This window comes from Emys orbicularis, chromosome 11 (genome assembly GCF_028017835.1).
Source record: "Emys orbicularis isolate rEmyOrb1 chromosome 11, rEmyOrb1.hap1, whole genome shotgun sequence".
In the NCBI taxonomy this organism is placed as follows: Eukaryota; Metazoa; Chordata; order Testudines; family Emydidae; genus Emys; species Emys orbicularis.
Genome location: NC_088693.1, coordinates 33,387,471 through 33,412,407, shown reverse-complemented (window position 1 = coordinate 33,412,407; position 24,937 = coordinate 33,387,471). Strand labels below are relative to the sequence as shown.

Genomic DNA, 24,937 nt, shown 5'->3' with positions numbered 1-24,937 from the left:
ACAAGATAACTACTGTGGCCTGATTTTTAATGTACAAATTTAACTCAGTTCACAAATTTGGGGTACTACATTTGCATTCATTTTTTCCATTAAACTTATATTGATAGGTCCCAAAAGAAAATACCCTCCATAAATTTCAAATCTCTCATTATTCACTGACATAAATTGTCCTTCTGGACCTGCCTAAATAGTTAGAAACAATATATATAGAGAGAGAGACAGACAGACAGACAGACAGACTGGCTGGCTAGAATAGTAAGAATAATTGGTGCCATTCCAACAGTTCTTTTTCCTATCTATTCTTGACTTCCCCATTTCTTATCCTCTCTTCCTGCTCTCCTCCCTTTACACCATCTTTTCCCTTCTTTCTTTTCCCCTCTGATTCTCTCCTCACTGCCCAATCAGCAGCTACATTGTCTCAGAGACAGACTGCTCTTCCCTTATGACTAGTGCTTTGAAATATGAGAGAAAACTCAGGCAGTCATAGTGCACTTGACTTAAGTCATAGTGCACTTGTTTGCATACTACAGTTGTATTGGTTCAAATGCTGTAACAACCTTAAAACCTATTTTTAATAAAATCCAAATCTCAAATCATACAACTGTGGATGACATCCAATATCTCCAGAAATGTATAGTTACTGTTTCTGCCAACGTACTTCACAGCTGAAAGAACAACCAAGAATCCTTTGTGAGTGCCTGTAGGAGCCATGCTGCTAGTCAACTGAGAAATGGAGTAGCAGACATGCTGCTGCATAGGTGCTGGAACTAGGGATGCTGGGGTTGCTGCCACACCCCCTGGCTTGAAGTGGTTTCCATTATATGCAGGGTTTGCAGTGGGGTTCAATGGCTCTCAGCACCCCCACTATACAAATTGTTCCAGCACCCCTGCCTTGCTGTGCCTGGGGTACAGTCTGACTGAAATGTTACTTTACCACTTTATTCTGGGGTTAAGCAACACTAGCTCTCCCAGTCTGCTCTCACATCCTGTGAAAGTTTAGTCTTTCTGATAAGGTGGCACTTAACCTAAGAGCACAGAGAGCAAAGTGCTGATCAGAGGTGCTGAAGGAGTCTAGTGGTGTGGTAGGCTGAATTCAGCTATAGAAATACCCACTTCTGTGGCACCAATGCCAAAGCTACCAAACAGAGTAGCAACACTTGTGACATTTTTCACCAGTGAGAACGTGTCGCCATTTCCTAAGGGTATAAATTCCCCAAGCAGAGTGAGCAGGTGCGGGGGGGGGGGAGGAGCCTAGCCTTCACAAGCTGGTGGAAGCTGTTGAGGGAGCAAGGGGCAGCTCAGGAAAGTCAGGGTGAAAGATAGGGAGAGTCTGGGAGAGCCAGGGCCTGGGAGACCCTGGGCGGGGAGGGGATGGGTAAACTGAAGGGTGCAAAATTGTTTTTTGTGGGGTCTTTCAAGATCTGGAGCAACCTCCTCCATTCTGCTCCTGCTCCTCATTATCTTCTTCTCTTTCTTCTTTCAGCCCATGCCTTCCTATTCTGCATCACCGGCCATCCTCTGACCCTGCCCTGCATGTCCCTGATCTTGTACCCATCTTTCCAGTCCCAGTCTCTGTCCCCACCTTACACTCCCATTCTCCATCACACCTTTTGAGCCTCCTCATCTCCCTTGCTGGTAGGCCACTGGAGAAGCCTCCTCTTAATTGTTCCGTGTGGGCTACCCTCAGGTGGAAGAGAGAGAAAGCAGAAGAGGAGAGGCAGGTTGGCTGCCCCCAATTCTTCTGCCTAACAACCATCAGGAGCCAGGAAGGTAAACTGTGGGGGAATCCTTGCAACCCTGCTGGATGCAAGTCATATGACAGTTGGCAACCCTAAGTCTCTCCCTTCCTCTCTTTGAGAAAGGCTCTCTCCAGAATTGGGAACCCTGTGAGTCCTATTGGGAGGAGAGGGCATGCCCACTGTTATGTTCTGATGCATCCCAGAACAGCAATCTCAAATCATAAGGAAATCAAAGCATAACATGCAAGTAGGTGGTCAATCAAAACATGTAATTACCACAAACCTGTTAAGTCAGCAACAGTCTGAACAAAAATCATAACAGTCCAAATGGCAGGTATGTAACAGCAGGCCCTGGATAACTGCACACACCCAGTGCTATGTGTATACACACAGAGGCACGCAAACTACAACACTGAGTTTAGGAAGCAGGAAACCAACATGAAGAGGGAGCAGGAAGCAATAAGCAGGAAGGCAACACACAAGTCATCACAACTCCATTGGGTGTGGGTTGATGGGAAACTGGGCCAGGGGAAGGGGGAACTCCACTAATACATCATTTTCTAACCAGTCCCATAGAGACTCCCTAGAGAAGATAATATAGTCCAGTGGGTCTCAAACTTATTTGATTGCGCCCCCCTTCTTTGTGTCTGTAGTAGTTTATGCCTCTTCCCCTCCCCACTCTGGATGCCCGGTCAGCAGCTGCTGCTTTTCTGTCAACCAGCTCTGAAGGCAGAGTGGAGAATGGTGGCTGCTGGTCGGATGCCCAGCTCTGAAGGCAGCGCCATCACCAGCAACAGTGCAGAAGTAAGGGTGGCGGTGGCGCTGTGTTCAGAGCTGGGCGCCCGATCAGCAGCCGTTACTCTATGGTCATCCAGCTGTGAATGTGCGCAGTACTTTTTTTCCCCCTAAAGCTTCTCACCCCTCCCCCACACACAGAATACATTCCAAACCCCCGGCACCCCAGTTTGAGAAGCTCTGATATGGTCCCAACCTTTAAGCCAATGGAGCTGCACTGCGAGGGAGCATAAGAGTGGGGGGAAATGTGCATGAGGAGCCTGACCTATTTCTAATCCCTGGGAATCCAGGGGCTTTGTCAGCTGGGTCTGAATGCTGTCTGGGGAAGGGGAGATGATGTGCGGGGAACTCTGTGAGGTACTCTTTGCAGTTTTCCTCTCTTCTAACCCCTGCCACTTGGCTAACTCTTTTCCTTTGCATGTGGAAAACTGTTGCTGCATGTGGTAAGCTCCCTTCACTACTGTAACCATGAATATAAAGAAGGCAGAATTTATTTTCTGTAAATTGTCATATATTGTACTGCACATTTGTGTTGTAGTGTACTGTCCTGAACAGCAAATGAAATGAAGCATTAAAAATAGCTCATTTCTGTGAAATCCATATAGACAAAGTGTGATTAAAATCCTCCATAGGACTTATGTTTAGCACATGGTAGAATCCAAAAATTGCTGCCAAATGTACTTCTGAGTTATTTGCAGCTCTGTGTTTTGGTTAGCAGAAATTGTCAGCTGCATTATTCAGCAAATGCATTGTGTTATACCTGTATTTATTTGTGACCATTTTCACTTTTACTAAACACAGCTTTAGAGAGTCAGGAAAGTCCAGAAGAGGCACTCAAAGTTTGTGCCAGTGGGTGTGCTACTGACATCACAGGACCCAGTGAGCAATCCCTACTTTGCAGGTAAATATTAAACTCTAAAATTAATCCACAGAATTGTAATGGTACTTGCCTCTTCCTTGAACAGGAACGCAGAATTTGGTTTTGGTTTGTTTATGTTTGAGTTCACTAGTACAGTACATAAAAATGTACAGTTCACCAGCTTTGACCTTCCCTGGCATTTATAGGTATTGGGATGCCATGGACCACAGTTTAGAAAGTGACAAGTCCACTTTTAACCCTTGGGCTACACTACTACAGCCTAGTGCAAGCAAAAAACTGAGTTCAATGGCTAACACATACTACTGGAGAATAAAAGTAAATATAACAGGGAGGCTTAATCTTCCAGTGCAAGTATTTGTTTGAGACAAAAGATAAGTGTGTGTTTTTATGTAACTAGAGTGAGAGAACATGGAAAGCAAGCTGCTTTCAAGAGAGATGGTCTGTGGGAGAATCCCAGAACATCCAGTGCCAAGAACATCCAGTTCTCTTGATGAAACCAGCAGTAGAACTGACTTACACAACAGTTATGTTAAGTGATAATGAACAGTATTGTACCATAGAGCTTCGGCTTTCTGATAGTATTATATATATAGAAATACATGTATTCAACATAGGAAGGAAATCAGCAGATCAGAGCAATACCTTACAGTGTGGTTATTATAAAAGAGGTTGTGAAAATGGTACCTTACTGCTGTATTTGATTTGCTACTACTGTGACTTCTGAGTCACGCATGACTATTTTACTGACAGCAGTGAAGAACCTATACAGATGAGGCAGAACAAACTGTGTTTTGTCTTCCTCATTAATACATCAGCAAAACTACTTGTTATGTTCTGACTCTTCATACTTTATTGTTGGTGATGATTTATAATAACATCCCAAGCATGAAGAGCACAGTTTGATTTTCAGACACAAAGCTGAGCTGGAAGTTAGAAAATTCATGTGGTTTGACTTGATGTGATTTTAGGTAGAAGACAAAATTTAAACAGATATTTTACCCATATATCTTCAAATAGGAAAAGAATTGAAAGAGAGAAAATGAGAGATAACTAGAGACCATAACAGTATAAAAGAGCAAAACAACAAATGAAACCTGTCAGCCCTACTCACACAACTGACTTAACATTACTAACGTAAGAATTTGACTCTAATTAAAAGCAGCAACAATCTACAAATGCCAATGTATTTATGACACTTTAGGGGGGAAAAAAATAATACATGATTCAAAAACAGCATGAAAATAAATTTCATTTCCATGTGGTCAAATTGTGGTAACACAATCCTTAGTGCAAAGTGTGACTCCTGTGAGACAGGAAACTGTAAATTTCTTCTAGGCTGGGAAAACAGCTTTAATTTTAAATTTGATCAGTTTCACCTCTCATTTAAGTAAGCACAGTCAGCATTTAAAAAAACTCTGTTTTGCTGTGTATTTTATTATTTTGGAAAAGTAAATTAAAAAAAAAACACGAGTTAGAAAAATGAGCAAGAATAATGGGGTCAATTTTTAAAATTATTATGTCTATCACTGCCACAGGTGTGCATGCGCTTAATACACAAACATGAAAAGACATGGAGTAAGGTACACAGAGCAGTGTAAAGTGATCTTAGCTACCCAAAAGAGGCTTCTGAAGGTTGTCCCAAGCAGCTGGCTCACCCCTAAGGAGAGAGTGAACACCAGCTAGAACCAGGGAGGGAGATTCTGGGGTGGGAAGGCCATGTGATATGAACCAGAGTACAATGAACAATACTAGTCCCTGACCAATGGACCATTCCAGTCAGCACAAGTTAAAGCAGCCCTGTAGCTACTCTACTGCGCGTTGGCCCCCAGCTGCTCCCAGGATCCAGGAGAGGAACAAAGGCTTAGAACCAGTGTTTGCCTCCCACCTCTTTAGCTGTGCTGAGCATGATCCAGAAGAGTCTAACTGCGCAGTGAAGGTACAAAAAAAGGTGTAAATTAAGTCCACATGTGTAAGTAACTTTCAAAGATGTAAATCCAAGTTGGGACTCAGTGGTGCAGAATGGAAAACTGCAGAATGGAAATGCAGACACTTCTATGGACCTAGCGTTCACTACTATGAATGGCCCCATTATGAAATTGCAACTGGGCCCTAAAACAGGAACCAGTTACAGACACCATGGGTGGACAAGTCAAAAGGATATGATTGACAGGCCTGGACCGCTGCATAACCCAGCTTGCAGAGGCCAACAGGGAAGTTGCTCACTGACACAGCGCTCATGGCAAGCAGGCAGCTAAATACACTGGGCTGTATTGTGACCATCCCTTGCAATGGCAAATAGGGAAATGGAGTCTCGTAAGGGGCTTCCTCTTGCATGCACCGCAGAAGAGCCACTCACAGTAACAGTTCCTGTGAATAAAGACTGCTCCGTCCTCACTCCAAAGAGCAAATTGCTTGAACGGAAGTGGGAGGGGGCAGGGTCATGACCTTTCACCCTTCGCATTAGCTCATAGAGCAGGGATGATGCACTGGTGGAAGCAATCTGAAAGCCCACAATTTCTCCCAGGGTCCCTCCTGAGGCAGCACGACTGCCCTGCCTGCTAGGCAGGGCTGTGTGCGCTAACTGCCTAACCCAGCCCAGAAATCAAGGCAGAAAGCAGGGGAAAGCACAGTGGACCCTTCTGGCCTTGGAATCTATATCTTTCCTGATAATATTTCTCACTGGGGATCAGCTACTGAAAATATTCAGCTGTGCCCCTTGGTCACTCTCACTTCTATCCCTTGTTGTCTTTCCCCCATATTAACAGAGGGAACTTTCTTTTTGCAAAATCACTTTTCTGTTTGCATTACCTTCTGGAAGCTTTTCCTGAAAGAGTCTGCAGAAGCTCATATGGTAGGTTCATTTTGGAGAGGTTAGATCATTGCAATTCAGCCTCTCCTGCCTGGCTCACCAAACGTTACACACCCAGACTGGGGGCTCTTAAAATTGGAGAGGTGAATTAAACTTAGAATAAGCCAAACCAAACCAAGCCCAGCTTGCACAAGGCCCACTGCTTTAATGCCTTTCAGGAGCACATCACACTCTACTGGGACCACCTCCTGCTCATGACAACTGTGTCCCCTGTGATCTCTTCAGCAGAGCTCCAATCCTTAAAGGGACAGGGGCATAGAAAAATAACCCTGTTGTTCCACCCAGTTCCGAAACAAAAAATTCATATTCAAATCCTTTCACGAATACATTTTTACTTGTGAATGCTACATGTAAGAGATCCATTGTATTGGCCGCAGATAAAGAGGGACATTGAACATTATGGGTTAGTCTTCACAGCAGTGTTAGCTCAAGGTACAACTTGAGTGTTGCTCCTAACCCAACACCCATTCACACACAGAAATCTCTAGCTCGAGGTAAATGGTGCTTTAAACTTGAGCTAGTTGGCCTGTTGGGTGGTCTGGATTGAAGTTCAAGTGCTGCTGATGCTTGAGCTAGTAATGCAGTGGGGACCAGCACAGGCTGGTAATACAATCACTCTGTTCAGCTTGAGTGTTGTTTTGCAGTGTGATCACTCTCAACCCAGCAAAGCTAATTAAAGAGCAGGGTTGGCAATAGAGGGGCAAGGGGGAGAAATTGTATCAGGGTCCCCAAAAATGTCTGTGCAAATAAAGTACTGAGATCTCCATTAAAAAAAAAATTACTGCAAGCAAAGATATGATGTTTTGTATAGTCTGAAATCTTGTACCTAGTCACAAACTTTTCCTAACCAGGTGGAACTGACAAATACGCCACACATTATTACCTTTTTACAACAGATTATTTCATAAATATGTTTTTGTGAAGCTTCTGTCTTAGAAGCCTGTTTATTGAACCCCACTGCAGTGAAACTCTGCATATACTGGGGATGAAATAGGAGGGGGTGGGGTCCTAGCAAACATGATATACTTGGGCCCCAAATTTCTTTCCACAGGCCTGCTCAAGAGAAGTTAAGTCCAGTGGAGACAACTCAAGCTAACACTGCAGCGAAGACAAGCCCTAAGAGACTAGAGTCTGTACATGTAACAAGCAAAAGAAATATCACCAACCTACCAGAACTTCACTTAGTTAGAGCAAACCCACTTGAGCTTTATCAATAGATTTCTTGCAACTAAAAAGGATATGAATACATTTTATTCATAGTGGATCGCTTCACTAGGTTTGTCCAAGCCTACTCTACCAGTAACAAGTCAGGCAAGACTTTAGCAGACAAGGTCTTCAGTTATTTTGGTTTTAAATTTGGTTTCCCAGAGACTAAAGTGAGGGGTTAGAAAATAATTTATTCAGGTTACAGCACTAGTGAAAAACTGAAACATCTCACACAACTCCATACCACCCACAAGGCAATGGGTAAGTAGAAAAGCTGAACTGAATTCTGCTGGCTATGTTGAGATCCTTGCCAGAAGACCAAAAGTCAAACTGGAAAGACTCTCTTAAAAAAGTAATCTATGCCTATATCTGTACACAAAATGATGCTACAGGATTCTCGTCCTTCTACTTCTTATATGGAACAACACCATGTTTGCCCATTGACATTGTATTTACTTTATGTACAAACTCTGAATCTGCACCTGGAAACCATAAAGATTATGTTGAAAAATGCAAATATCGCATGAAAGAAGCTTATGAAGTGGCATCAAAAATCATCTAAAAAATCTGATGATCATAGAAAGAATCACTGTAATTGGAAAGTGAATGGTGCTGTCCTCTGACCAGGAGATAAAGTACTTGTTAGGAATCTTTCTAAGAGAGCGGGACCAGGCAAATTAAGTTAAAATCCTTGTAGTACTTGAAAGGATAGTCCAGTCTATGAAGTAAAAGCAGAAGAGAGAAAAAGGATGTCTTAAGCAGTCTTTTATGGCAGTCTTTTACTCCCCAGTGACTTCTTACCTTTGCATAGAACACTGTTCTTTAAAGCACCACAGAGGAAGACAGAGAAACTGGGAAACTGCTGATTAAACTGCTATAACATTCGTACCAGCTGTACAGTAACATATGAATGTTTAGACACACTTATTGTCAGTGCCTAAATCCCACTGCTGAGCAAGGTGAATGCGCCATGGGGATGTCATCGCATTTGTCACAAGGTATAACAAGTGCCTATTTCTTATCGTGTATTGTATCCAGAATTGAGGTAATATTGGCAAATGAAGTGATATTGATTTATTATGGTATGGCTACTGTTCTCAATCAAGTGTTTTATAGTTTGGGATAAGTTAATATGTTTTATTTAGTAGATTTTTGTTTTCTAAATAGCTTGTCATATGCTCAGTGACTTTGAATTACATGGTTATAGCATTGATCTCATACAGGAACTGTTATTTCATAACATCATAGGCATGGGAACTAGGGGCACGGGGGGTGCTGCAGCAGCCCCGGGGTGCTGCAGCAGCCCCAGGCTCCCGGCTGCCAGCCCCGCATGCCCGGGGTCCCAGCCTCAGCTCTGGGGCGGGGGATGGACAGGGGTAAGGGGTAAGGTGACTTTTAGCACCCCCACTATTAAAAATGTTCCAGCGCCACCGCATAACATGAATTTGGGGGGGAATTTTAATTGTTCAGGACTGGCTAGTCTGTCAGATAGTGGAACAATAATTACCATAGAAAATTACTGCTTGATTGATGAAATAAACTGAGGAAAGATTTCTGAGTTTCCACCATTGGTACCAGTACTTATAGAAAAAGAAAAGAGACAAAGGCACACTTGAGAATCACTCTTATGAGTTTGTGGAACTCATGAACTACTAAGAATAAGTCAGATGGATGAACTGAATTATATATTTTGTTAGCAGAAATATCAGGATGACATTACATTTGTGAAGGGGGAGTGTAGCACGGATACGTTAAAATATGTTTGTAAGACTATTTTAATGTGAAATTTGTGTTTAAGAATTGGGTGGAATGCCAGGCTACATTCCCCGGAATCAGGTCCCTTTAAGGATTGGAGCTGTGCTGAAGAGGTCAAAGACAACACAGCTGTGGTCTCAGTACAGCATGGTGTTTTTCCTGAAAATCTCTCCAACAGTGGGGCTTGTGCAAGTTGTGTTTGTGGTTGTTGGGATTTTTTTGGATCCTAAGTTTAATACAACTCTCCAGTTTTAAGAGTCCATGGTCTGGGCGTATAACACATGCCAACTCCAAACTTTCATAAAATTATGAGATTCATTTAGAAATAATGAGATTTAAAAACTAATAAATCATATTTTTTTTGTGCATCTTCCTCTTTTTCAGGAGATCTCTGCCCTTGATGAATCCCACCTTACTCCGCTCATACCATTCAAAATACTGCTGAAGAGATCTTTTTCCTAGCTCGTCGCTTTGATTCTTTTGGGCCTCTCAACATCCCTCGACTGGTTCCCTTTTCTCCATGGCATCAAAAAAGCTATTTGTTTTCACATTTACGGCCCTTTGGACTGCAGCTGTGGGCTAGCTTAGCAGTGCTTCTTGCAGTGAACATCTGATGCCTGTTCTCTGTAGTTTGCAATGGCTTCCAGTTTGTTTCTGCGCACCCTTTAATGTGTTGGTTTTGACCTGAGGGCCAGTTTGGAGAGGGTTAAGGGCTTGGGGGGAGGTTGTTTGTTGTTGCAAGGGAGTAGGAATATTATTTATTTAGATTATGAGTGAGTCTTAATTGATAATGGGTCCGTTTCTGATATTTCAGTGTTGTTGTAGCCGAGTTGGTCCCAGGAGATGAGAGAGACAAGATGGGGGAGGTAATATCTTTTACTGGATCTACTTCTATTGGGGAAGGGACAAGCTTTCAATTCACAGAAGACGACTTGAAGAGGCGCTCTGTGAAGCTCGAAAGTTTGTCCCTCCCACCAACAGCAGTTGGTCCAATAAAAGATATTACCTCACTCACCTTGTCTCTCTTAATTAACGTGTATTATGTTTTCTGTGGCTGCCTAGGGATATATGAAAAGTAAATTTTACAAATGGAAAAATAAAGATCAATATTTAAATCCTTATGCATAGCTAGAATCCTTATGCATAGCTAGAGAATTCCAAATTGGAAAAGCTGTCTGAGCACAGGAGGGGGAGAAAAGATTGCGGCGCACAGGTCCAGTTACCAGGGGAAATATAATATTGCCAGAAGCTGGGAATGGGCGACAGGTCACTTGATGATTATCATTCCCTCTGGGGTACCTGGCATTGATCACTGTCAGAAGACAGGATACTTGGGTAGATGGACCATTGGTCTGACCCAGTATGGCCGTTCTTATGTTCTTAATAAAGTGAAGGATTTCTGAGTAGGTGGTCACTGTAGTTCTCAGTTTAAAGACATTGAGTCTGTTGTCCTTCTGCTCATGCAACAGTGTTCTCTACAGCAGTGTTTTTCAAAGTTCGGGTCGCAACCCAGAAATTTTTTTTTGAAAACCACTGCTCTACAGGAGCCCTTTTCACTTTTCCCCCAATACAGGGGGTAGAGAGCTTGTTCACTTCTAGCCAGAGAGCTTACACAAAAGATAAATATTTTGTATGTATGCTAAGATGAATAGATGTGTTAGAATTTCTTTAGGGTGAGTAATCAGCTTCACCGCTGAAAAGAAATACATAAATTATACTTGCATATTCAGATTAGAATAATGCTGCCTTGTCTTGTGTTTGGTTAGTTGGTGAGCAGATTGAAGTGTTCTGCTTGTCTCTGAGTAGTTCAGACCTTCATTTGTTCCAATGTCTCTATCATTCACCTTTTGCTTCTTAGACTTTAATAATTCCTCCTTTCATACCAGATGGCTTGAAAACATTTGCTAATTTGTTCTCATGACAAAAGTCCTCATTTATTTTTCTGACATACTTCAGATCACTGTGCTTTATCATTCAGTCTCACAAAACCTATTTTTCTAGATTTCTTCTTGCACCTGCTAATTGAACACTCCCTTTCCTTCCTTTCCACAGCATACAGCTCCTCCCTCCCCCCGTCTGTTAAGAAGGGATGCTTTTAAAGAAAACTGGTGCGGGCCAGGGCGCTGACCATCTCTTGGTGCCTATTTAATTCAGAATGAGTCAGAAGTTAGGAGAGCATAGGTGAAATTGCCCCCTAAATTGCAGGTTTGCTCTTATGGGCCAGAATGTGCCCAGTGACTGAATACACACGCAGAAGAGGGAAAGGGCATTGGAGTGTTCTCCTCCCCTTGCACCTCACTTGGGCACCATTGTGACATTGTGGTCCTGGAGCCCAAGGGCTCTGCAGCACTAATCATATTCGTTAGAGTGGCTCAACAATAGTCCCAACCTCCCTCCACACCAATAAGCAGAGCATCCCTAGTTGCTCTGGGAGACACTGTGCCTCCTGAAATTCCTGCTGTGGTGGCATGACTGCACCCTCCACAACACAGGGGATTATCTGCCACAGTGAAGCCCCAAAGTGATCTTTGCCTATTCTATCTTTACGCAATCCTTCTTAATATTCTTTGTGCTGCCAGTTGGTATTGTTGCATCAGCACTCACTCATTCTTATTCGTGAAGAGTTGCTGATGAATTTTGGATCTGGAGAATACTTCATGCAACTCAGCTGTGTTTTTATTTTAATTTTTGGAAATATTAGCACACACATGTACCTAGGGCGGGAGGTGGTTTCATCAGCATGAGTTTTTGATGGTCACATTACTCATGAGTGGTGAAGTAAAGAATGAGTTATACAGATCATCCCAAATTAACACCAAAAAGACTCTTATGATACATGACAGATGTGTTACAGAGAAAATGTATTAGTACTGGGACTATTTCTTATATCGTTCCCTGTATAGCCCCAGGTGCTTTAAGTACCCAAGGCCAGATTTTCAAAGCTGCCTAAAGAGACGGATAGGAGTCTAGTGGGGGTGAAGAGGAGGGGTTGAAAGTGCATTAGTAGGTTAGGCACTGAGAGGCTTTTGAAAATCCACTAGGTGCCTACCTGCATCATTAGGCACCTAAAAACCATTGACAAGCCAACCCAAAAGTCCAGTTCTAACAGGTTCAGAAGAAAGGCAAAATTAAAAATAAACACTTAAAAACTACTTAAAATGCTTTTCTAGAGTTAAAAAACTGGACCACTTTAAAGTCAGATATCTCAGCATCTTCCAGGCCTAGAAGAGAGTTTTGGAACCCATTGCAGGCCTAGGAAACTAATCCTAATGTCCTGGGGTTTTTAGCCCTTCAGGGAAATGAAAGATTGGACTTTAAAGTGGCATTTTTACATATGGGAAAGCTATCTCTGACCTAAGCATGAATCTTGTCTGGCCTGGGCTTTGGGAAGGGTAATTTGTGGGGAAGATTCCACATTTAGTAGGAGAAGGAAGAAATGTTTTTGTGTCAGATTGATTTTTTTAAAATGCAGCTGCTAAAAAAAAAACTGCTCAAAAGACTTAAAACAAGTCTTGTGGCAATAGCTTAGTGCACAGGTTCCCAAACTGTGGGTTACGACCCCATTTCAACAGATGGGGTCACAGGTCCAACATACCACATTCACCCTGGCAGATGATGCCATCTGCCCCTGAACCTGTTTGGACCTGCTCCACAAACCCCACACCAGGAGGCCACCATTTTGATCTACAAAATGGCAGCCTCCACACAGCACGACCTTGCACCATGGAATCATTTTTACACAAAGTATCATCTTTAACCTCCAGCAGTAAGTCTAGTGATGCAGTTATGAAAGAAAAACAAGACTCCAGGAAACATGCTCACAAATATGACAAGGCTTTCTTTGGTTATGCTTTATTAGTGTTTTGGTCAAGAATGAAGAAAGGCCACAACCCCTGCTATGTGTCACAGCAGTAGATCAGAAAAACACACTAGTGGAGCATCTGAAAAACACAGATGCTTTTGCTCTTCAAGTGGATATGAGCATTGAGGGTTGTGATGCACCCTTCTTGACTTTTGTTAATTTCACATAGGAAGGCGCAATTCTCAAAGACATTCTGTTCTGTCTCCCTCTTCCTAGACACAATATGGCACAAGAAATGTTTGATGCACTACATGCAAGACAAAAATCTACCAGGTGATTGCATGGTGGGCTTTTGCACGATGGAGCTCCATCTATGGCAGGCCACAAAGCAGGTCTGCATACCTTGATAAAGAAAGTTGCTCCATCTGCTGTGTGGACTCACTTCATGAATCATAGAGAACAACTGGCATCTAAAGCACTGGGTCCAGAGCTAGGAGAATTTTTGCAGCAGTTCTCTTCTATTGTGAACTACATTGAGATTCGGCCTCTTTGCCCAAGTCTGTTTGCAAAACTGTGAGATCATGATGTATTGTTCTTCGACACTGAAGCTCATTGGCTCTTAAGAGGAAAAATACTGGGACTATTATTTGAACTGAGAGCTGAGCTGCATGCCTATGCAATGGACTGCAAAAAGAGTGAATTTGCTGGTTTTCTATGTGATCAAAGGAGGATGTGCCTTCTTGCCTCTGTCACAGATGTTTTTGGGAAACGGAATGAACAGAATTCAGGTCTGCAAGGAAAGTGCACCCATATCCTTCACCTGAGTGATCAAATCACAGGATTCATGAAGAAAATTGTTCTCTGGAAGAATAATCCATTGAGGACAAAACTACGAATGTGCAATGTGCAGGAGGTCAGACTAGATGATCACGATGGTCCCTTTGACTTTAAAGTCTCTGAATCCTTCCCATAGCTTTGCAAGTTCCTGGCTGACAATGAAATTATCCAGCCTCCCATAAAGGTGATAGCTGAGCATCTCAGCTGGCTAGAGGAACAGTTTGCATCCTTTTTCCCCAACTTGGAGGTGGCAAAGTAGGATGGGGTGCAAAACTCCTTTCAGTGCAAGCCTGATGCTATGGATTTGCCAACAGCTGACACCGAACAGCTCAGCGAAATTCCTGAAATTGATTCTTGACAGAAATATATGCCCAACTTTCTCTCCCAGAGTCCTGGTTCATTGTTATCCTGCACTCTCCAAACATGCCTTGAAACTCAGGGTTCCATTTGTATTTGTGTGAAGCTGGATTCAGTGCATTTGCATCCATCAAGTCTCGGTATCAATCTATGTTGATGTCACATAAAAGATTAGATGCGCAGTTTCTACCGCATCGCTAGGCTTTGAGAAGCTATGTCACAATGCACAAGCGCACATCACACTACAGAGTAACATACTTAATGTGTAAATTCCTTGGCTTCCTCGGTCACTATGTTGCTTTGTTGAGGTCACAGGAAACAGTAGGTCTCAAAATGTGGACACACAGGAAAAAAGTTTGGGAACCCTTGGATTTGTAGGATAGATTTTTGGCAGATGATGCGGACATAGGCACGTGATTAATTGCATAGGCACATGATGAATGTATTTAGCATATGTCTATTAATTTCTCACATAGAAATCTTCTCTACATGTATGGTATTACTTTTTGTCAAAACTTAATAAAAGTTAGGAACTTAATGAAAAAATATATAAATATAGGCTAAGTTTCAAACTTCTGAATCTGAAGCTTCCCCTTCTCCCCCACTCATGCTGTGTATATGACTGTAACCAATAGTACATCGTTTTCTTGCAATTTCATATATAGGTTTTAATTGTCTGTGAAGCACAATGATATTTTTTTAACAAATAGGCTGCATGAAAATATATTCTTTTGTGTTGTAATTCATTACAGACTGAAAATTATCCTCTTCCATTCTTTGATTTATTTAGAATCATAGAATATCAGGGTTGGAAGGAACCTCAGAAGGTCATCTAGTCCAACCCCCTGCTCAAAGCAGGACCTAATCCCCAACTAAATCATCCCAGCTAGGGCTTTGTCAAGCCTGACCTTAAAAAACCTCTAAGAAAGGAGATTCCACCATCTCCCTAGGTAACCCATTCCAGTACTTCACCCCCTCCTAGTGAAAAAGTTTTTCCTAATATCCAACCTAAACCTCCCCCACTGTAACTTGAGACCATTACTCCTTGTTCTATCATCTGGTACCACTGAGAACAGTCTAGATCCATCCTCTTTGGAACCCCCTTTCAGGTAGTTGAAAGCAGCTATCAAATCCTCCCTCATTCTTTTTGCCTTCTATGATGAGATAACTGGCTCTGTGGATGAGGGGAAAGCAGTGGACGTGTTATTCCTTGAATTTAGCAAAGCTTTTGATACGGTCTCCCACAGTATTCTTGCCGGCAATTTAAAGAAGTACGGGCTGGATGAATGGACTATAAGGTGGATAGAAAGCTAGCTAGATCGTCGGGCTCAACGGGTAGTTATCAATGGCTCTATGTCTAGTTGGCAGCCGGTATCAAGCAGAGTGCCCCAAGTGTCAGTCCTGGGGCCGGTTTTGTTCAATATCTTCATTAATGATCTGGAGGATGGCAGCAAGTTTGCAGATGACACTCAACTGGGAGGAGTGGTAGATATGCTGGAGGGTAGGGATAAGACACAGAGGGACCTAGACAAATTAGAGGATTGGGCCAAAAGAAATCTGATGAGGTTCAACAAGGACAAGCGCAGAGTCCTGCACTTAGGAAGGAAGAATCCCATGCACTGCTACAGACTAGGGACCGAGTGGCTAGGCAACAGTTCTGCAGAAAAGGACCTTGGGGTTACAGTGGACGAGAAGCTGGATATGAAACAACAGTGTGCCCTTGTTGCCAAGAAGGCTAACTGCATTTTGGGCTGTATAAGTTGGGGCATTGCCAGCAGATCGAGGGACGTGATCATTCCCCCCTATTCGGCATTGGTGAGGCCTCATCTGGAGTACTGTGTCCAGTTTTGGGCCCCACACTACAAGAAGGATGTGGAAAAATTGGAAAGAGTCCAGCAGAGGGCAACAAAAATTATTAGAGGGCTGGAGCACATGACTTATGAGGATTTGTCCTATTATATCACTTTTTGCTCTGGTTTTATCTCCATCCTCCATAATTGCACAGTACTAAGAAGCCCTCCCTACTTTTTCTCACCAGGAAGAAATATGGAAAGTTCTTCTTTATTATAAAAAAAGAGCTTGTGGAAGGTAGAAAATTAAAACAGCTATTACTGGAATAGGTGATAAAACGTTCACAACATTGCTTAGAATGGAGGAGAGCTGGCTCAGCCAGAGTTCCTGCTGGGGCCTCCCAGGGAGCGCATGTTGCAGTTATATAGCACAATGTACAGCACATCATGACAGAAAGGAGTCCCTCTCTTACTAAGTAATCTAGGCAACACCACTTATAATTCGGAGAGTGACTTTAGCATAAGAGAATTTCCCCTAAAATCAGAGGTTTGACACCGATTCCTTGGGCATCAGGAGAAAGGTAACCACATGTAATATGCCTAATCTGGATTGCTATTCCACTCTTTTGCCTCTGCAGAACAGAGACTCACTGTCACTTATGCTGAATTGTGCCAAAGAGTGGTGTTTTGTGATGTGCACATCAAAGGGTGTAAGGATGAAACTAAAACTCATTTTTTTGCTTGTGATAAAGGAAAGGACACAAAATTAGATGTCTTGGGGTGGAAGGACCAGGGCAAAGTTTTCAGCAGAGCTAGCTCCCATTTACACACCTAAATGAAATTAGGAGACTGACTGGGAGCTGTTGGGTCCTGACCACTTTTGAAAATCTGGCCCCTTAGTTAACATAAGCTTTCAGTGTTTATCTATTAAAAATATACAACATTATATATGCAGAAGTTCTTTAAAACATTTTAAACAACTTTGAACTCTATTTTTTTAAAGAAAGGTTGTTTGAAAAAATATTTCTCTTACTATGCCTTAAAATATTAATCATGGTAAAAAGCAAATACATTTGTATTAATAATGCATGCTTTTTGTAGATTTGAAATATACAATCCATTTTAAGTGTATTTATAGATATTATATGCTCTTGTGGTAACTGAAATTCATTACGAACTGAGTCAGCTCTGGCATTTTTCTTCATCAATATTAATTCTTTACATTCTTAATCCTCTATATTCCTACTGAATTTGAGAAACACACTCTTAGCTTCCTGCTTTTTCGTCCCTGGTATATTTTACTGTGAAAGATTTGAATAAATCAAGTTCTTTTAAACAGACTTAGAGCTTCACCACTTGTAATACACTGCTTCAAAGCTTTCCACACAGATAATTTAAAATTCAGTCTAAAATAAAGGATCTTGTAATGACTGCTTTGCAACCTAAAATTACACTGGCACTTACGTTTCCCCAATGAACTAAAAATATTCTTTTGTGCTACACTGTGATATGGTTTCCATATAGTTTGAGCGGTTTGTTTTGCTAGCTTTTTCCTCTCCCCCAAGTCCACAGTTAGCTGTCATCCAGATGTATGCATGAGGGCACATGTCAAAACACACATATGGGAGTACCCACTTTTCTTCCCCTTTTCAATACATTTGGTGTGGGAGGGTGGCTGAGATCCTTTCATACTAGAAATATTTGATAAATATCACATTTCCCCACATAAATGCCTGTATTCCCCCTTGCATTCACTCTTGTTCCTGCCCCTCTCACCACAAAAAATAGGGCATGATCCTTAGCTAGACACCAAGACTGATCTCACAATATGACCGAAGTCACAATACATTTACACCTTACAATGTCATGTAAGGACAGAGGCAAGATATAGACTCTGGATCAGATTTTAAGCTGGTGTAAATTCGCAACAGTTCAGGAGCGGGCCCTCTATTTCAATATTAGCACTACATTACCCGGTCTTGCTACATTTAGAGAAGCCAATTCCCCAGCACCAATAGTTTCCATCCATCTATATAAAGTGCCTATCGCAAAATAAATGCTCTAGAATGTTACAACACTACTAATAGTAAGCATTTTCATTTATTCATCCCCTAAACTTAAACACAGTAGGAGGAAATGTCAAAAGATTTTTAGAACAGACCTGAAAGGCTCTGGCTTGCAACCCCAAAGCCCTATTATCAATACTGACTAAAATATAAGAGGAGGATAAGTATGCATTGTGGTATTGATGTTTATTGTTAAAAGATCCAGCAAGAAGAAATAAACCTTACCAAAAGGAGGAGAATCTCTCCCATCCTCTAATCCTGAATCTCGTTCCCTGTCTCTCTTTCTGTGTTTGTGTCCACGGTGTCTATGACGTCGGTGACTTTTTCTTCCACCCAGTGGTACATGAACTCCAATGAACAATGTTCGGTGACCTATAAAGAAAGTTACTGTTAAAAAAGTGCACATGGCAAGATACAATGACCTGTCATAATACTGAAGTGTTACTGATACACAATTTATTGGTACAGGAGAAAATCCCAGTACTGAATTTCCGATGCTACAACAACGGATCCCCTAGAGATTTATATATAGAGAAAGATAAATTTGGGGTATATTGTAAATTAACAGTAGAAAGATAGATGGATCTTCTGGAATTACATGCTTAATGAAATGACTCTGATTTGTTTGGGCTGGAGTTTTATGCAAGTTGAAGCCATGTATACCAACCATCCATATGCAGAACTCTGTGAAGTCAATGGAAATTTTGCCAAAAAAATCGTGACAGGACACAAAATCCCTGCACTTCCATAACATACTTTGTGTGCCCTATTTACAAATAATTAATGGGTAGCTTAGTCTGGTTTTATTTCTACTAATATTTCATTTTTTTAAATGAAACCACTACACCTATAGTCCTTGGCTGCTGATCAAGCCCAACAGATTCACACATCTCAATTATGAGACACAATAGAATAATAGCACGGTAAATCATTTCAAAGATAAATAATGTAGCATTGTATCACCTGTCAGGGATGGTCTAGATAATACTTAGTCCTGCCTTGAGTGCAGGGGACTGGACTAGATGACCTCTCAAGGTCCCTTCTTGTTCTATGATTCTGTGAATCACGAAATGGGACAAATATGGGAAAGAAATCTGTCAACTCTTATTACACACTCTAGCCTCCTGAATTCACTTAATAGGAAATATTCTGGTAAGTGAATTTAGGAGGCTAGAGCATGTAGTAAGTCATGACAGATTCCTTTCTTATGTTTGTCCCATTTCATGATACAAGTGATACACTGCCATCTTTCAAATGATTTATTGTGCTACTATTCTGTTATGTCATACGACTGGGATATTTAGAAAGCTATGTTTTTTTCTGAGAAATATATATTTATATTTCTCAGATTATTCACACCAAATATGTTTTCTTTTCCCCTGGAAATGAACATAACATAGCTAGTGGATAATTCTGCTTTGCTGCAATCATTTAGCTGTGTCAATCATATGAAAAGGTCAAGTACATTAAGCTGCTGTAGCACGTGATCTGTAATCCCATGGCGACTAGGGGCAGAAAACACAGCAAGGCATCATTTGTCACAGTACATGAAAGAAATTCAAGGCTGACAGGAATTCTCTGCAGAAGCAGAAACAAACAAGCTGGAGAAAAACCTCCCGATACAATATTAAAACGTGGGTTTACGTCTTCAATTTAGTCTCTTATATAAATACATTTAGTGGACAATTTGGAAGGCATTGTCACTGATTTAGGAAAAATGTCCTTGCATATTCATGAGATATTCTGAAGAACAGCCATGACCTGAAGATGAGTATTTATTTGAGCTTCTTCTTTGCTTCTTGTTTAATATTATGTTTTACTCCCAGAAAGTGATTTACAGAGAACTGGTGCTTTTATATTATCTCAAACCCAGTGCAATCAATAATGCATGAAATAAATAAAAATGTTGCCATAAGGAGAATTTACTATAAAGAACAACAGCAATAATGTATTTCTAAATATTTCCTTGGTAGGTATAATACAGAACTACCAGTGAAAGAAAAGGGGCTGCCTTCTCAAAGATTTTAATCACTTCCAAAGGCTCAAAAAAATTACTTATTTTGATTTAGTAATTGAATCAATCCCTGCTGCTTTGTGAAAGGGGTGGGCAAGCTTATTCTAGTTTTGTGCCAGTTAACTATTAAGAGAGGGGCTTGATCTGTGAAGTTAGGATTCAAATGCAGCTTCACACTTCACTTTATTCTGAAGCTTTAGTATCTGGGGTTTGAATCCAGGCTCATCTCTGCTAAATATGTTGGCAAATCAACAGCAAAACTCCAAATGGCTGAACTGCCCAGGTATCCTCTTTCTATAGAGAATAATCCATTTGCATGTAAAAAGGAATTAGGAAACTGACAAACTGAGGGGAATAACAAGAAAACACAACAATGGAGCACATTCACATTTGATTTAAGGTTGTGATGTTCCCCAGTGGTACTCAGGGCTGTGAGGCACCTCACCACCACCACCACTTGCCCTTGGCATGAAGCAGTCTTGCCTGATGCTTGCTGTAGCTCAGCCAACAGCTTCTAGCCACAGACAAATACTGACTTCCAGGTCTCCACAGACCTCGCCGTCTCTTGTGCAGGCTAGCGTCAGATGTACCAATCCCCAAGTCCTTCTGCCAGCATCCCCTTCTGTAGTATCCAGTGCCTGTCACTAGCCACTCAGAGAAAATGGGCAGGTCAGCTGTCTCCAAAGACACTTCTTAGAGACTAAACTTAACTCTAACAAGCTAAAATCCTTTTCTAAAGTAATTTCTCACCTAAAGAAATCTCCCAGCATCACTCACATGGCCAATACCCAAGTTTCATAAATGCAAAAAGCACTGTCCTTTTTTTTATCCTTCACTGAGGAAGCAAAGAGGTCCTTTTTTCCTTTCTCTTATAGTCCAGTAAACTTTTGAAATGCCCTTTTTGAAGTCTCCCTCACTGCTTGTTCTCTGGTATGCTCCCCTCCCTCCCCTCCCCCCCCCCCGTTGGTTTCACATCCCCGCCCCACCACCCATCTGGTTTTCCTGTTGACTTCACATGCAAATGAGGCTTCCATTGTGTTGGCTTTATAATGCTTAATTTACATGAGAGAAACAGGGATGGGTAAATACACATGCTGTTGTCTGGCACAAAACCTTTCTGTCCACTCTGCCTTGTTACAGACTTTAAAACATAATTTCAACATAAAATCATAGAACTGTAGGACTGGAGGGGACCTTGAGATGTCATCTAGCCAAGTCCCCTGCACTCATGGCAGGACTAAGTATTATCTAGACCATCTCTGACAGGTGTGTGTCTAACTTGCTCTTAAAAATCGCCAATGATGGAGAGTCCACAACCTCCCTACGCAATTTATTCCAGTGCTTAACCACCCTGACAATTAGGAAGTTTTTCCTAATTTCCAACCTAAACTGCCTTTGCTGTAATTTAAGCCCATTGCTTCTTGTCCTGTCCTCAGAGGTTAAGGAGAACAATCTTTCTCCCTCCTCCTTGTAACAACCTTTTATGTACTTGAAATCCGTTATGTCCTCTCAGTCTTCTCTTCTCCAGACTAAACAAACCCAATTTTTTCAATCTTCCCTCATAGATTATGTTTTCTAGACCTTTAATCATTTTTGTTGCTCTTTTCTGGACTTTCTTCAATTTGTCCACATCTTTCCTGAAATGTGGTACCCAGAACTGCACACAATACTCTAGTTGAGTCCTAATCAGTGCAGAGTAGAGCGGAAGAATTACTTCTCTTGTCTTTCTTACAACACTCCTGCTAATGCATCCCAAAATGATGTTTGCTTTTTTTTTGCAACAGTGTTACACTGTTGACTCATATTTAGTTTGTGATCTGCTATGACCCCCAGAGACCTTTCTGTTGTACTCCTTCCTAGCCAGTCAATTCCATTTTGTATGTGTGCAACTGATTGTTCTTTCCCAAGTGAAGTACTTAGGATGAAATTCAATAAGGACAAATACAATTTACTTCAGAGCATTTCTCCAGTTTGTCCAGATCATTTTGAATTTTAATCCTAACCGCCAAAGCACTTGCAACCCCTCCCAGCTTGGTATCACCTGCAAATTTTATAAGTGTACTCTCTATGCCATTATCTAAATAATTGGTGAAGATATTGAACAAAACCAGACCCAGAACTGATCCCTGTGGGACCCCACTCAATATGTTCTTCCAGCTTGACTGTGAACCACTGATAACTACTCTCTGGGAATGTTTTTCCATCCAGTTATACACCCATCTTATAGTAGCTCCACCTAGGTTGTATTTCCCTAGTTTGTTTATGAGAAGGTCATGTGAGACAGTATCAAAAGCCTTACTAAAGTCAAGATATTCCAGAATCCCTTATACAGTGTCAGTACATATTATTCACAACAATGTTGATGACCAGTGTGTCATGGGCTTTCATTTCATACCTTACAGAAGACTTTTTTGATAAGCACTGTGAAAGCAGCGTGTTGGGTGTGGTGAGTTTGTCAAGCCTGATAGGAGGGGCTGACACAGAGCATTGAACTGTTTGCCAGCTGGCACCAATGACTCTGTGTCACAAAGGGCAATGGAGTTACACCATGGATGAATTTCAGTAAGTGTAGAAGGGAATCTACGGGAGATTCCAGTAGTGGGATCCTAAGCAAATATGGGGAATCAGGAAATCCGCAGGGGAAGTTTTCAGAGACAAGAAGAAGTAACAATTTGCTACAGAAGACTGAAGGAATGGAAAAAAATAAGTGAAACATCCGTGAAGGAAGAATTAAGGAGGCCTGAAGGAGTATAATTACAGGCCAGAAAGAGAAAATTTGGGAGGAAAATGAAAATGAGAGGATTCTAAAAGGTGATGAGCAGACACTGAAAGACAGATGGGAGAATGAACAGGACAAGTGAAGCAACCATTACCGCAAACATTTCTCAGTGAAAGAGATCTTTCAAGCAATTGTAAGCTAATTGAGAAGCTAGTAAAAAAAACCAAGTGTCTAATGACACCTGTCAATTGCCAGTATCCTGGATCCCTCTCAGTCAGGCTTCAGTCCAGAGCATGGGGGAAAGTCAGCATGTGTTGCTCTGGTGGATGACCTCTTGCTGTCCATAGGCAAGGGAACTACACCCAAGCTGTTGGGCACTCTGGAAGATTTTTTTCCATATCACAGAATTTTTACAGGAGCTGAACTCCAGACCTTGGAACTTATATCCAAGAGTCAAAAATGACCATGAACCTCACCACTATCAGAATTAAATGCAAATTAATTTCTTCAGCTTGGTTTTCTCTTGAGTTCTCTGAACTCACCCAGTCACAGAACACACACACACAAATAAACCAACCAAAAAATTCAAATCCCCTATTGATCAATAGTTCTACTTGCAAAGTGAGGTACTCATTATTCAGTGTCAGATAGTGGTAGAATCAAGACCTTTGAGGTTAATGTAGCCAAGAGCAGTAAGCAGCCTGGGCTCATGAAGAGAGAATCTTGCCCATCAAACTTGATTGTTTTTCAAGACAGAATTAGAGTGGATATGGTAAAATTCCAGTGGATGTAATGTATGTGGATTTTAATAAAGAATTTGATAAACTAACTATGAAATCTTAATTGAAAGTTCATTTAAATCTGTTAGGATAAAAGCACTGTCATGTGAACTGAAAACTATATAAAAAGCACTGTAAACAAATTTAAATGATAAATGCCAGTGTTCTGAGTTGTGGGAGGTGTCTAGTGGGGTACTGCAGGGACTCGTGTTAGAGCCAGTCTTATTTAACACCTTCATTAATGATCTGGAAGAGGGAATAAACAAAACATTCATGTCATTTGCAAATTGAAAACACAAATGAGACCTATAAAGACTACAGATCAGGACCGAAAACAATAAATGACATTTAGCTTAGAAAAAAGTACAAGTTAGCACATCATGAGAAAAATAATCTGAAACACATACTCAAAGGAAGGAAGAATCCCAGAAACCAGTAATGATGAAAGAGATAGTTGGATCCATTGATACAATTTGATGAAGGTTTCAAAAACTTAAATTAACCCTGTCGATAATAAACATGTACAATTCCTGGTCATGCAACTGCATGACCTCCTATTGATGTTATAACTGTACTTTGTTGCATCACTAAGTTGCCGCCAGTGTTTCTATTATTATTATTTCAAAGACCTATTTCCAGAGAGGCTCAATGAAGGACTAGGGCCTAAGACCCAATCTTCCATACATGTAGTGTGGACTCCTACATTGTTGTCAAGTCCCAAGAGTCAACAAGCCCCCCATGCCAGTTTAAGGGTCCACAAAAAAGCAACTATTTGAAGAATTACAGCCTAACATGATACAAGTAGTCCTATGAGTCTATGATTCTAAGTACAGACTATGGGTGAAATCTGGGCCCCACTGAAGTCAATGACAAAACTCTCATTGATGTCAATAAGGGCAGGATTTCACCAGGCAAGTTCAAGACTATAAAGTTTCATATTTTTTAGCCAAAGGTAACAATAACTACATTTATTAGAAGCAACATAAAACATATGGCTGAAACTGGCTAAAGTTTAAAGAAAAAGGAACATATGGCCTAATCCTAGATTTATTGAAGTCAATGACAAAACACCCAATGGGGCCTGGATTTGGCCCTTAAGGAATAATAATCAATTGTTCAGGACCTATTTCAATATTCTTTAAGAGCTAAATCCAGCCCTCATTGTGTGTTTTTCCATTGACTTCATTAGCATTATGATGCCACGAAAACATTCCCCAACTGTGTCCCATTGTGTTTGGACATAGGGGAGCCAGGTCTAATTCTGCTCTCAGTTGTGTGTGTATAGCACCACCTTGCACAATGTCCTCACAATTGCTAATCAGGACCTGT

At 41.3% G+C, this 24,937-nt stretch overlaps 1 protein-coding gene across 2 annotated transcripts in view; it reads right to left on the bottom strand.

Moving 5' to 3' along the window:
• The window catches only part of SLC4A10 (solute carrier family 4 member 10), a 176,592-nt gene that overhangs the window by 102,413 nt on the left and 49,242 nt on the right, over positions 1 to 24,937 (bottom strand). For both annotated transcript variants that reach the window (XM_065413209.1, XM_065413210.1), the window contains exon 3: positions 18,322 to 18,468. In XM_065413209.1, coding sequence (XP_065269281.1) covers positions 18,322 to 18,468 — 147 coding nt within the window. The remainder of the gene's footprint in view (positions 1 to 18,321; positions 18,469 to 24,937) is intronic.